This window comes from Phoca vitulina, unplaced genomic scaffold (assembly GCF_004348235.1).
Source record: "Phoca vitulina isolate PV1807 unplaced genomic scaffold, GSC_HSeal_1.0 scaffold65, whole genome shotgun sequence".
In the NCBI taxonomy this organism is placed as follows: Eukaryota; Metazoa; Chordata; class Mammalia; order Carnivora; family Phocidae; genus Phoca; species Phoca vitulina.
This window is the reverse complement of record NW_022589768.1, coordinates 10,787,382-10,801,780: the sequence shown is the minus strand read 5'-3', so window position 1 is coordinate 10,801,780 and position 14,399 is coordinate 10,787,382. Positions and strand designations below refer to the sequence as shown.

The window sequence follows — 14,399 nt, the reverse complement described above, 5'->3', positions numbered from 1 at the left end:
AGCCCATGTATGTACACAGGCCAAAACTTACGGTCGTTACGGCCTATAGCGAGTCTCAGACCTGTCTACCCAAATGTGCACTTGTCAGCTCAGCCGCGGCACGTCCAACACTCACTCTGCCATTGCTCCAGTTCTGCCTGTTGGAGGCCCCCCGCCCCCCCCAGCTACTGCACTAGCTCCAGATACAAGCTGCCTGGGTTACCACTGAGTCCCTAGAGCCTAGCAGGATCTCAGTACATGCTGAACAAAGGAGTTAACAAGCAACTGAATCCTCACCCAAGAATTCTGAAGATGTGACATCCCTCAGCCTCTGACCCAAGACGCGGGCTCCCCCCCGCCGCCGCCTGCCTCCAATACGTCCATAACCTCCCTTCCACGTTGGGCTGCCTCTGCCGGCTTGCTGGTCTGTCCCTACACTGGATGGTGAGTACTTTGATGGCACGATTACATCTTTTCATCTTCGCATCCTCAGAGATGAAAGATAAGAGATTACTGGTGCAGCTCTTGCAATCATCCTGGGACAAAGAAAGACCCAGAAAGGCTGCCGCTGCTCTGGTCCAGGGTGTCCCCCGCAAGGCCCACTTGGGCCAGCCCCATTTACTCCTGCAGATCTGGTTATGGGGACCCCCTGTGCGGCTGCCTATGCTTTAGGACAGCAGTAAGCATGGCCCTCTGCCTGGCTGTTTGGGGGTGTGTGGGGTGGGAGGGGGCTCTTCTATTAAGCACAGACTCCTGGGGGTCCAAGCCAAGGCAACCCCCACGGACACAGAGTGGGTGGCCGCCTTCTACCCGTGCATTCTGGAACTTAGACGATTCTGAAGACCTTCCACGGACAGTTCCAGATTTCTACCTTGGTAGAAACGATCGCGGAACATGGGTTCAGACATAACCTTAGATTATTAATTAGTCTCTTCTGGGAATTCACACAAGTTCTTCCGATCCCTCCCCGACGAACAGGCACTATCAGCAGAGTCTTCTGCGGGCCGTGCTTTAATTCTCACGGCCCGACTGTGACTTCGGAACGCTATTACAACTGCACACTTGTGGAAATGAAGCGTGCAGAAGGTAATGATCCCAGTTCCAGTGAAGAGCGGAGTGGGGACCGCAGCACAGGGGCTGTGCTGAGCTCCTCTGGAGGAAGTGTTCCTCGTCATACAAAAGCTCGGTGAAGAGACCTTCACCCAGTTTCTCAGCTGGCCCGTGGCAGCCTGGCACCGCTCACAGGTGCGCCCGGATCCTGCCAACAAGTGACCATCTACCTTCCTCCCGCCCCAGCCTCACCGACGGGAGGGCCCCGGCCTTGCCACTGCCCACTTCAAAAACCCAGCAGGTTCTTTGGGGGACCCACGGGAGGGGTCCTGGGACTTCAGGAGCGTGGCACAGACCTTGCGGTGGGGAGGGGGCTGGGACAGACACCCAGTGGCCCGAGGCCGCACTAGCACTGTTTGCCTTGAAGACGCTTTGCCAAATGTGGAAACAACCCCGGGGGCCGGGGTGGGGGGCATGCTTCTCATTCTCATTCCGGATCGCTCCATTTTGTCAGAAAAGATGCGTTCGGTTTCTTTTAAAAACGACTGGGAGAGCTTGGCCACCTTCTCAAGGGTGACTTTGTTATTAAGACAGAGTTCACACTTCCTTCCAGAGAAACACGTCTCACACGGAGGGGATGGAAGGACAGAGCGATTCAAAGGAAATGCGCTTTTGGATGTGGCTTTTTTTTTTTTTTAAAGATTTTATTTATTTATTTGACAGAGAGACACAGCGCGAGAGAGAACACAAGCAGGGGCAGAGGGAGAGGGAGAAGCAGGCTTCCCACAGAGCAGGGAGCCCGATGTGGGGCTCGATCCCAGGACCCCGGGATCATGACCTGAGCCGAAGGCAGACGCTTAACGACTGAGCCACCCAGGCACCCCTGGATGTGGCTTTTGAAGAATGCCCAAATCAGGCAAAGGAAGCCCTACTTCTCAAGTCCTTTCCTGCTACAATGCACTTGTACGTGGTGGTCAGAAAGAGTCCAAGGGCTCCACGAGATGTCTAGAACCTTCCTTCTACAGACATGTCTACTTATTATGCATCAGGCGCTTTGGTAAGCACCGGGGTCTCTGCTGGGGAGATTGGTCTGCTGCCCCTTCGCTGAGTGGTAGCTACTCTGCTTTTATTTTGAGCATCAGGTCATTTCCTTCTCAGGGCTAACGTTAAGCATCGGGCCAGAGAAGGCAAACCATGCAAAACAAGTGTGGTTGTACCTCAAGCCCCCAGCACCCAGTCCTGAGTGTCCCCCATTCCCCCACCAGCCTAGACGAGCCCTCCTCCGTTGCTCTGGCCACCCACATTCGAGGCGCCTTTACCTTTCAACTGCTGGAAGCAGGAGGCGCTGCTGTCCGGCTCCAGGGGGTGCCTCAGGACCCCGTTGCTGGGCTTGGGTCTCTCATATTCTCTTTCGGGGAGCATGGCCTGCTCGCTCTCCATGGCAGGGTCTGAGTGTGGGGGCAGAGACTGTGGAAACCCGAACATCAAGAGGGAAGAGAAGAAGAGTAAGGCACCGCAGAGCAGAAAGCCGCCCCACCAGGCTCCGATCCAGCGGGGGTCGTCCGGAGTGATGTCCAGGTTACCTGCAATGGGAAAGAGCACAGTCAGGAGGAGAGGACACAGCCGGGCCGGGATATGGCTGAGGGTCTGAGTCAGGTGCACAGACAGGAGAGGGCTCTGGACACAGCCTCGGGGTGGGAGAGAGGCAGGGGAGGGAGCAGGGGGGCCGGACGCTTCAAAAGGCAGCCTTTTGTTCACATCAGTGCTCCTGTTTCTCTCGAAGCCAAAGGCTGATTGCTTTCCCTCCTTAATTTTCTTGTCTACCTTGTGTTTGTATCAGTCTAAACAAAAACAGCGAGAAGCCAGACACCCTTGGAATTAAGGCTGGAACTGATGGGCTCGGTAGAGCTGCCTGGGGTGCGCTGATGAAGCACAAGGTCTATTTTTTACTGTGGGGTACTCACTCGCACCCCTCAAAAAGCAGCTACTCGGCGATCCCATTCAACACCCCACTCCCGGTCTCAAATCAGGTTCACAGATCGTAAGGGACGGCATAGAATGAAGTCAAGAGCTGGGATACCTGGAGTGAAATCCTGCCACTTCTCACTGTGGGACCCCAGCCTAGTGATCTGAACTCTCCATGCCTCGCTGACTGACCTTTAGGACCATGAGGACGGTGACAGCACCTTCTGGAGTTTGGGGGGAGGATCCAATGAGCCACACCAGATATGACGTGCTCAGAATAGTCCCTGGCATATGCTTGAGTATTTAAACACTGTTAGCTTCATGTTTACGGCTAGGATCCTGTTTCCAAACTGCTAGTGGGTAGGTTAATTCAAATCTTGGTGGTGGCCTGTGGTTTGGGGCAGTCCTTTATTAGAAAGCTTTGCAGCCAACTTAATGCTTAAAGGCAGCGTGCATGTGGTTTGGCTGTCTTGTGCTATTATTTCTTTGATTTACCAGCTGAAGTCATGAAGACATAAACTACAGCCTACCTACCGCCTGGTAGATTTTTTTTTTTTTTGTCTTTCTCTACAACTACCCTTCATAGAGCACTCTCAGATGAGCTGCTTAGAAATGTCTCCTTGATGATAATCCCATACCTCTGGACCACAGAGGGACATTCTTGGACATGGGGGCAGGGCATATGAGCTAAGAACTAACAGGACTACAGCCCTGGACCAGATGGATGGACAGGCTTGGGAAGAGAAATGACCACAGACACCAGACCAGCACTTCACCATTTGTAAAATGTTCTCCCTGAAGACTCTTTAGCTACCACTAATAAAGAGCCCAGCCATCATTCACTGAGTGCTTACTCTGCACTGGGCATTAAGCAGAGTATATTCTTTTTTTTTTTTAACTTTTTATTGTTATGTTCATCACCATGCATTACATCATTAGTTTCTGATGTTGTGTTCCATGATTCATTGTTTGTATGCAGAGTATATTCTTAACTGTTCTGGTCAACCCTCCCCACAACCCTACAAGGTAGAGTCTTTTATTATCCCCATCTTATATAGATAGAAAAATCGAGGCTTAGGAAATATAGGTACTGGGGCGCCTGGGTGGCTCAGTCAGTTAGGCATCTGCCTTCGGCTCAGGTCATGATCCCAGGGTCCTGGGATCAAGTCCCGTGTTGGGCTCCTTGCTCAGCAGGGAGCCTGCTTCTCCCTCTGCCTTTGCCGCTCCCCCTGCTTATGCTCTCTCTCTCCCTCAAATAAATAAATAAAATCTTAAAAAAAAAAAAAGAAAGAAAGAAAGAAAGTGTAGATACCTTGCCCAAGTTCACAGAGTTGAAGACTGGAAGACGGGCATTCAGATGCCAAGGGCCAGGCTCCTTATCACTTTGCTACACTGCCCTTCTGGACCGTCTAGGCTTTGTTCTGGGCTCCCTGAGTGGATGATTAACTCCTGTGCTTTGTGCAATGGGCCTAAGATCACCAACTTTGCCGTTGGTCTTTGGAACATCGGTGGTCTCTCTCCTGGAGGCATTGATATCCACCCAACAGCAGTATCTAGGGCACTACCGTTCTGAACCAGATGCTTCTGCACAGCTGCACGTCAGAGAAGAAAGAGTATAAGCTTTGGCAGGCAGAGGGCTGAATCCCGGCTCTGCTGCTTAGTAGCATGTGGTGCTGGGCAAGCTACTTACCCTCTCTGAGCCTTACTTTGATCACTTGCAAAATAAAGGTGACATCCACCAAGACTGCGTGCAAAGATAAGAGGTAATGAGCAAGGATCACTTGACACAAAGGCTCTTTGTACATGGTAGCTCTTCTATCTACTTGTAGGTATATATTTACATGAATGCAGATTTCAAGATATAGGGGTTTTTTTTTGAGTATGGGAAAGCTTGAAAAAAGCACAAGAAAACCCAAGGTGATCTTGAAAGCATCTTTATGCAAACACGAGAAGAGAAAAGGAAGTCAGATGGCCTCGGGTAGCTGAGCAGGAATGTTTTCTCCAGTTACTGACTGTTTCTTCACCTGCTGCCAAGCAATGAATGAAAACAAAAGACATAAACGGGAGCTGTGGTATCTCCCTCCATTGTCGATGGGCTCCTTAAAGGGGGAATCGAAAGCTGGCAGATGTGAGCCAGTAGAAGAGAGAGAGAAATCCTGGCAGTTGTTTGGGGAAACAAAATTAGTAGCACGTAGAGAGTCATATTTTAGTTAGGAAGTTAGTGACTCTCTTCTACATGTGAGGAAACATCCCAGGGAGAGGGGTTGCAGTCGGGAGGCGGATGTTTATGTGAACGTGTCAACCTGCTCCCCGTAGGTATGTGCCTGCGTGTGGAAAGCCAACGTTGGCTCGTAATTTGTAAGACAGGGAAGAGCACATGACCTGTGTCAGACCAAAGCCTGCCTGTGGTGCAGGCAAGGAGAGGGAGAGGGATCTGCAGCAAGGTGTGGTGGGGGCAGGGAGAGGGGGGCCAGGATTTTATAGATCTAGGAAAATCACAGTTGACCATTTTGGAAGTATTGATTTTTTTCCCCCCTCTCCATTGCAACCATCCAGAGCACCGTGGCAGGGAGAGAAATAATGTTCTGAGGAGAAACCACTCAGCTTTGGAGCATGCCGCCCTCAGGTCAGGGTTGGCTTGGGGGTGGAGTTTTAGTCCTGATTTTGGCACTTCTCAGGAAGATGGCTAATTCTTGAACCCAGGCTGAGAAGTTTTCTTTTCTAAGGCACCTCCACAGAAGTGATGGTGAAAATCCCTCCCCACCTGCCTGGCAATCGTCACTGTCAGCAGGTATGTTCTAGTTCTACTGATGTTGAGGGAAAGTTCTCTATGTCGGCCAGCAAAGAACGGTGCGGTCGAGGTTACTGATGTCTTCATTTGGATCTCCTCTTCGGAGAACAAGGATTACCCCTCCCTCACCGTGAACTTAGGTATAGCCACACGCCACAGAACTTTGCCACTGAAGTGTGAGTGGTCGGATACGTGTCACGCTCTTTTGCCCCAGCTGATCATGGAAGCATGTGAAATCCTCCTAAGATGGTCCCTGAGAGACTACGATGAACAAAATGTCACTGCTGACCTGTGCTGTGTGTATAAGCAAGGAACAAACCTTTAGTTGTTATTCTCAGCGACTAAGATTTTGGAGGTGTTTGCTACTGCAGCAGAACTGAGCCTACCCTGACTACTACCAAAGGCTTAGGAAATAAAAAGTCATGCTCTTCAAGAACAGTGATCCTGGGCAGGCTTGGAATCATGAACGTGTTGTTTCAGGTACAGGTGGGGGACGGGGTGAAAACCTCGTTACTTTTCTTTCGACGTGGCTCTAGGTAGTATCTTGATCTTAAAAAATTACTGCAGTTTCAGCTTTTTCGTGAAGACTGTAGTCAGTAAGATGCCCAGAACAAAACTGAGAAGTACCCGCGTGTCTCATTTACTTAGATGTACCTAACTGTCAATCAAACTGCAACCATGAAGGACAAAAACACATTGAAAAGAACAGGGTAGGGACAGGATCCCAGGCTGAGGGAGCAACGCTCACAAAGGCATGGCACCCCGCAGTTAGGGGACTCCGATGGGCTGGCTAACACCAACCAGGCACTCATCGGCCCCGTCATTCCAGGTGTGGAGGAAGTAGAGCAAAGCATCACCATGATGGAGATGTCTGGCCACCATAAGACAGGCACAGTCCGGCCTGCCTTTGCAGAACTGTCTGTATAGGCTTGAAGGATTTCTGCTTTACAAGATCCATTTTTCTAACCCTGCCATGTCTCGGAATCCAACATACGGAGTGTTTTTGTGGTTTTATTGGGTAAGCCGAGCAAGCGTTTGGCAGCGTTTGCTTCTTCTGTTTAAGGTCATGTAAACACAGGGGGTTGAGATTTTTCTCCCATTTCTGAGGACTGCCACCATTGTGGGTAAGAAAGAAAAAAATCATTGGGAACAGAGTCAAACCAGTTTAAAACTAACCGAACAACCAACCCACCCATGAGGATATCCAGGACTGTGAGAAGGGGCCAATCAAAGCAAATTGGGGATATTTACTTGTGACTCCCAGGCCACACTAATGTGTAAGTGGTACCATGGGCTCTCTGTTTTTGTTTTTTTTTTTCAGTCCATTTACCTATTTGTCTAACCTATTTTGTGAAACTTTTGCTATGGGACTCAAGCATTCCAAGAGTATCATTAAGTTACAGACCAAATTAGAAACTGGAGCCAGGGAGGGGCTAAGGGTAGACGGCAGCATGGAATGTTCAGGATCCTGGCCGTGGAACTAATTTAGTCTTAACACGAAGGACTCTGACACAGCCCGCAGCTAGCCCCAGAGCAGGAAGCTCTTGGCTGGCTGACCTTTTCAGGAAGAAACATATGGACCCATCTTATTCCAGGGGCAAACACCACGCAGCCCTAGTGGGGTCAGCTGGTGCATGCCTGAGGACGAGTCTGTACGGATGGGCTGACGAGGTTAGGTCATCTCAGCAAGGCCTTTGTCCACGGAAGGGGGCAGCCTTCTGGCAAAAGTCCTGGAGAAATTCCAGGGACACAAGCTGCCCGGTTTGGAGTCAGACGGAGGCTTGGGCTTTGAATCCTACTCGCTGTGGAAAGGAGTGAACCTGTCGCTGACCATGTGCTTACTACACACCAGGAGCCGTGCTACGCGCTTGGCATGATTAACTCATGTCATCCACGCACAGACCCTTGTGGAGAAAGGCCCCCAGGATCACAAAGCTTGGAAGGGGTACTGATTCCAGCACCGGAACTCTGAACTCATAATCACTGCATGAGAACAGCTCAGCTGGTAAGTGGGAGGACAGAAGGACCCAACCTCCAAGGGGAATGTCCTGAAGTTCAGATGAGACCATCTACATACAGCTTTAATAAGCGGTCAGTTATCAATCTTCTTCTGATAAACCCACTGTTAAGGTCGGTCGATTCAGTGCTTTGGGGCACACTCCTGCTACCAAGTCCTCCTTTCTTCTAGGTTCTGTTCTCAACCGGTTTCAGTCTTACAAAGATATTCTCCGAAAGCGCTTCTGGCTGCACCATCACTCCTTCCCTGGGCTGTTACAAGAGGCATCTCCCCCTAAGAAGAGGGGCCACGGGAGCCCCACAGGAATCAAACACAGATGGAGAGTAGCCGCGGCAGAATTCTAGTGTCTAAACAAGGCCAGCAGAGTCCTTCTGGGGAGCTGCCCGTGGGGTCTGCCCACCCCACAGCTGGCCTGTTCCTACAACCGACTGCCTTCCCCCCCCCACACAGACTGCAACCAGCCTTCCTCACTGGTCTCCCCCCTTCAATCCTGTGTCCTCATCTGTGGCCAGGCTGCACAGTGCAGGGCACATTCCCTCCTCCATCTGCCCCAAGACAAGGGCTCTGCCTTGCCCGCCTCACCTCAGGTTCCAGATCACGGCTCTCCCCAGTCCCCTACCCAGCTCTCCGCTGTGTGCCCGGCCCTTTCCATTCAGGCTTCAGGACATGCTTTCCTAGGTCGGACAGCCCTAAGGAGGACCTCTATCTTCACCAGTGAAGAAAAAATACAGGAGGGTCATCCCTAAAGAATTGAGAACCCCCTTCTTAAAATACAGCCTGAATCCATTCCAGACAGAACAACAAGTTTTAGTCACAAGATGAGAAATCATTAAAACTGCTGGCAACTATTGAATTCTGTGTCTTGCTCTCCGATAAAATAAATTACATTCTTCTGCCCTCTACTGGTAAAGAACAGCACCAGCCCTCCCTGGGCCTTCAGCAAGGAAGCAAACAAAAGATGGTGACTCACAGGGCATCCTTCCCTTTCTTAGAGACACACTGGATGGGACTTCTGCTATTTGCTTGTGTGCATGTGTGTGTGTGGTGGTGGGGGGATGCCATAAGCAAGATGCCCAGCTGGACCAGGAACGTGCCCATCTGCCTTCTGCTTCGAAACTGCCAGTGAGCCTAGAACCATGGGTGATGTTGCTTCACACGGTGCCCCGACAGGTGAAGAAAGATGCAGACCAGACAGGACCACAGGCAGGACTCCAGGCTGAGGGAACAGCCCGATGCAAAGGAACAGCACACCAATGGGGACCACGAATGAACTGGCTAAGCCCCTTGAGCCCCTTGTCCACCAGGCACAGAGAAAAGAAGAAAAGATGCTATTTAATTCCCAGGAGGTTGCATGGTGGAGGGGACTGTGAAGTGGAAATGCCCCCATGCTTGCTCAGGAGACCTGGGTTTTACACAGATATGCCCCTTGGACTGGGTACATCCCTGTGCCTCTCTAGGCCCCGTTTCCTCGTCTGTACAATGGAAGGGTTGGAAGAGAATGAGCTGAGGTTCTTGGCTCAGAGATTCTGGTAACCCACAGGCCTTGATCCAAGGGGGCCACTGCTGATGACGCTGAGGGGCAGGATAAACTGCCTGGCCACCTGGTCTCTCCTTCCAGGAAGTCTTCCCCATTGCACGGGGGGTGCACCCCCTTCCCTCACCCGCTTTTACGATTCCTGTCTTGTGCAGCCTTTGGTACAGTGGTGGAAGCTGGCTTGTTTTTGTCCATGTGAGCAAGATGGCAGCCGACTCCCACCACGTGATGTTTCTCTGACCAGGCCACCGTTGTCCCGCTCATTAGGAGCAGGGTACAAAGGGTCACCAACTGCCACAAGACAGCAGCATCCAATCACCTCCTGAACAGAGCCAGCACTTTAAAAGAATAAGTAAACAAAGCTGCATTTGATTTTCTCCCCCCCTGCCACCCCCGCCACTTGCAAATTTGTAACATCATTAACTACAAGTAAATATATCAGTGGGATTAATGGAGTGAATCACAGAGTGGCTTGAGTGGATTTAAAACCACATTATTTCTTTGGGGTGAATTAGTAAATTTAAGCACTGTCAAGTGATGATGGATTGAGAAGCCAGGGACTGAGCTCTTATTGATCCTGAGAAAAGATTGGTATGAGGAGGAGAAGCTGGGATGGCTTCCCGCACTCCGTTCTCAGCGAGGAAGGAAACACGGCTCCTATGCTCACTGAACTGCACACAGAAACAGAGCGTTCTGTTTGGGGCTCACGGCTGACTTGTGACCACGTATGGGGGGCAGCGTCTCAGATGGTCTCCAGGGATCCCACGCCCTGGTATTCACGCCCTGAGTGCAGACCGGAACAGGTGGCTTGCTTTCGACCCCCAGGATGCAGCAGAAGAGGAACGACATGTCACTTCCGAGCCAAGGTTATCAACAAACCACGGCTCTTGTCTCGGGCACTCTCTCTCACCCTCTCTTGGGTGGTTTGCTCCGGGGAAGCCCTGGAGAGGGAGCCCGGTCGAGAGGCCCAGGGATATGAGACTGAAAGCGGATCCTCCAAGGCCTGCTGACAGCCTTGGCAGTGAACTTAGAAGTCGAATCTTCTGCGGTTGAGCTTTGAGATGAGTGGACACCATGTCAACACCCTGACCACAACCTCATGAGGGACCCTGAATCGGAACCACCCAGCCAAGCTGCTCCTGGACTCCAGACCCACAGAAATAACCTGTGATATAATAAACAACACCCTAGTGTTGTTTTCAGTCACTAAGCGTGGGGTAATTTGTTGCACAGCAAGAGAAGACTGAGAGACCACATGACTTTTGCTTTGGCCACGGAAACGTGAGGAGAAGCTTCGAGACCCGGTGTGCAACTTGCCACGGCCTGGTCTCCTGCCTTGGCAACTGCGCAAGCCGGGGTCAGATGAAGCTCCTGTGACCTGCGTCCTGGCGTGACCGTGAGGAGCCAAGCCTCACCCTCCCTAACACTGCCATCCTGCACTGGATACGTAGCGTGCCCAAGAAGGAAACTTTGGTTGTATAAAATCACTTAAGATTTGGGAACGGTGTGTGACCACGGTACAACCTAGCCTATGTTAACCAGCCCACTGGTGGATCAAAGTGTGCCTAGGGTCTGGGGGGCCCAGAGCCGTTGGAGAAATACACTCGCTCTTCCTGCTAGGAACCAGGAAGTGTTGCTTGAAGTGGTTCTGAGCTATGGTACGTTTCTTCATAGAGGCCTCCACAACACTGCCTTGTAGAAGGGGGTTTCAAATACTCTGTCTCATCGACCCCATTTGTACATCTGCATTTCCAGAACACACTTAGAAAGTGGGGTTCTCATATAGATTAATGGACTAACATTCAATGAGAAAATGCCAGGCACTCTACATCTATCCTCTCATTTAATTCTTATAGTAGCCCCACGAAGCAGATAGAATTGTTACCCTTAATTTACAGATGAGGAAGATCCAGATTTGAGGAGTAAAATCAACTACAGGGATTATTCAGCCTCCGGGTGGACACTGGTGGAACCCCACTGGATCCCAGGCCATCTGAGCCAACACTCATGCTCTTTCCTTTGATCTCTGGTGGGCCAGCAGCTTGAGGTCCACGCACCGAGGCTGCCCCTCAGTAGGAGGGTTTTAGAACCCAAAGGCTGAAGGGCTCCCTTATGATGGAGGACATGCTCGGGGGTGGCGGTGAGAAGCTGAGATATACTCCTTACTTGTGTCAATGAAGACCGCATCCACGTAGATTTTGGTACAGAAAGAGCCTAGGATAAATCCACAGGCTGGTCCGAATACCAGCATCGTGAAAAGGATTCCTGAAAGAAGAAGATAAAACAGAGATTAGATTAAAAACAAAAAAGCAAAAGCCACTCAATGAGCAAAAGAGTCAAAGATCAAGGACATTATTTCATTGATCAGATGAGAACCTGGTTTATACAAATGACATTAGAGGAACTAGTCAAAAAATCCTACAGGGGGAAAGCTAGTACTGAAGCACCGTTATGCAGAAATTCTATAGTTTTTTGGAGGTTGCTCTGAAATATCTGTAAGGCCCTGAATGCACTTCCTTTTAGAGTACTCCATTCCACACCATATCCACCATATTAAAACACACGCACGTCTGTCATTAAATGGTTTCTATCATAAACATTTTTGAAACTATTTTTATAATTTTGCTTTCACATTTATTTGGCTTTATGGAATTCATTTAATTTATGGTTGGCTAACATTTCTCAGCACTCGTTGTACAAATTCAGGAATTGCTGTGAAGGGAGAAAAGTCAAAGCCACAAATTATTTTCAAATGTAATGAAATGTTTACGAGCATTAAATTTAGCAAAAAACGGAGTTGACATAATGGTATGCTTTGAGAACATTTAATTAGATGTTTTATTAATTTGAATTCTGCAGATCTCCCCCCCCCTTTTTTTTGGAGTTGCTATCTATTGTTTTAATAGTTGTTCAAGACTCAACCTTTTCCATAGGACTTGAGAAGATGGTACTAGGCATGAACTTAAGCATCTGATGGATATAATACCTGGGATTTTGCACAAACCCTTTTATTCATTCTGGGAAAGTACCAAGCCCAAACTAAAACCCACAGGCTATATCTATTTAACTAAATTTCAGTTTGGTAGAATGTTCCCTGAGCAAGGACAGTTCTCAAGGCCCTGGGAATAAAAATAGGAAGTGGCCCTTCCTACAAGAGGCTGGCTACCTGTGGGGACAAGTGGTATATGACTTGATCCAACCCAAGCAGATAGCCCAAAAGAGGGGTGCTAACAGGTCCATGAGGGCACATGAAGAGCAAGGCTGGAGATGAATTCAAACAAAGGGAATTTGAGCTCGGCGGAGGGTACTTCTGGTCTCTCTGCTCACAGGTGTAGACTAACTCATTCTGATTTCCCTCGATGATGTCGTCATGGAACCACTCAAATATTCATTCAGTCAATCAATATTTATTGAGCTCCTTCTATGTGCCAAGCAGTAGTCTCAGGAATGGAGATTCAATATTGAGCCAAATAATTAAGAATCCTGGCCTTCCAGAGCTCATTGACTTGGAGGTCGGGAGAAAACACAAACTATAAACAGGAACTCAACTGGTTTATAAATACTTGGCAAAGGAGGCCATATCTTTCAGATTTATAGACAGAAACCCAGACCCAAAGCAATCATTGAGGACGGTTTATAAGGAATGTTGTTCGATAAATGAAGGAATGAAAAGAGGATGGTTTATAACATGGAAATGGGGCCAACTCCACTCTCAGTGAAATCCTACTCTGTGATTTGGAGCAATCTAGAAGTTCTAGAGTCTCAAAGTACCTGCTCCCATAGCTGGCCAGAGACCCCCAATCTCAGTTATTCTTGTTTCTAAGAATCTTGAGAAGCGCAATATCCATTTTATGAGTACACGGACTCCGTTTTGTCACAACTTAGATTAAGATAACCAAACAGAGGAAGTTGAGTAAGTTGGGGGCATTGGAAAATTCTAGAATATGGGGATCTTCCAGATATGGGCTAGAATTAGGGGGGCTGTCCTTAGCACAGTAGGGTTAGGGACCAGAGCTACTCTTGGCCCCATTCCCTGGGAGGAAAGTGAAGCAGAAAGAGATGCTGAGGAGGACCCAGGGGGCAGAGGTGGGGGCATGGACAGGGGGTGTCCAAGGCAAGAGCACCACCCAACATCGCCTAAAGGGATTTCTGCTTCAGGGCAAAACTGTGAAGCCAGCCATGTCCTCCTGTCCAGGCTGCAGGCGGAGGTGAGCCCCTGGTCAACCACGGGTACTCTAAAGATGGCTGAGCAAGCAATGTATCTGCTCAGGCAGTCCCGGAGGAAGGGACACGGGGGACAGGAACACAATTCTCCTGCCACGGGTGCTGCAACTCCCTGCTGACTCCCTGTTGATATTCCAGCAGCCGCTCTATCCACCCCCCACCCTCGCCCGGAACCCACACCACTCATAATAATATGCCTTCTTTCATGCCAATTAGATAAAACCCCCAATCAACGTAATCATCACTGATGCATGGCCTACAGACTGCGTAACGCAAATTATACCTAATACTTAATAGGTCGAAGGACTAAGCTTTTAGTGTCCTTGGAAGAAACAACTGATGTGCTGAAGAGGTTGTGGAGATTGTCCTGTTACTCCCCCCCCCACCTGGGGACAGCAGAGAGTGTGTGGACAGGCCAGACGTCCTGGATCAGCTGGGGACCCCAGGTCCTGGGCCTCCTGCCCTTGTACAAGTTGTCACATGGAAGAAGGCGCGTCCCTCAAGCTCAGCTTGCGGGGTCCCCACAGGGCCCACAGAGGCCAGCCGTCCAATCTGGCAGCTCGGGCAGGCATAGGCCTACCGCGGAGACACCACACACCAACGCAGCCTCTCCATCGGCCGAGAACACCTCCCACTCTGGTTCCTCTAGGAGAAGACAAGGGTTTCCCAGCCATTGGATTGTGGCTTTCCATTTTAACAAGATGGAGTTCTCCCCCAACAGCAGAGAAACCTGATAGGGCCCAATTCCAAAAACCAATGAAAGATATAGAACACATGTATCTTTGTATGAAGGGCATTTTCCCCCCCTCAGATGAAATCTCTGGTGGCATTTTATTTTT

At 49.8% G+C, this 14,399-nt stretch overlaps 1 protein-coding gene across 3 annotated transcripts in view; it reads right to left on the bottom strand.

Annotated features, from left to right (window-relative positions):
* SLCO3A1 (solute carrier organic anion transporter family member 3A1) overlaps window positions 1–14,399 on the bottom strand; it is a 301,513-nt gene that overhangs the window by 64,732 nt on the left and 222,382 nt on the right. For all 3 annotated transcript variants that reach the window (XM_032391968.1, XM_032391966.1, XM_032391967.1), the window contains exons 3-4: window positions 11,503–11,601; window positions 2,349–2,612 (exon numbers count right to left, since the gene is read on the bottom strand). In XM_032391968.1, the coding sequence (XP_032247859.1) occupies window positions 2,349–2,612; window positions 11,503–11,601 (363 nt within the window). The remainder of the gene's footprint in view (window positions 1–2,348; window positions 2,613–11,502; window positions 11,602–14,399) is intronic.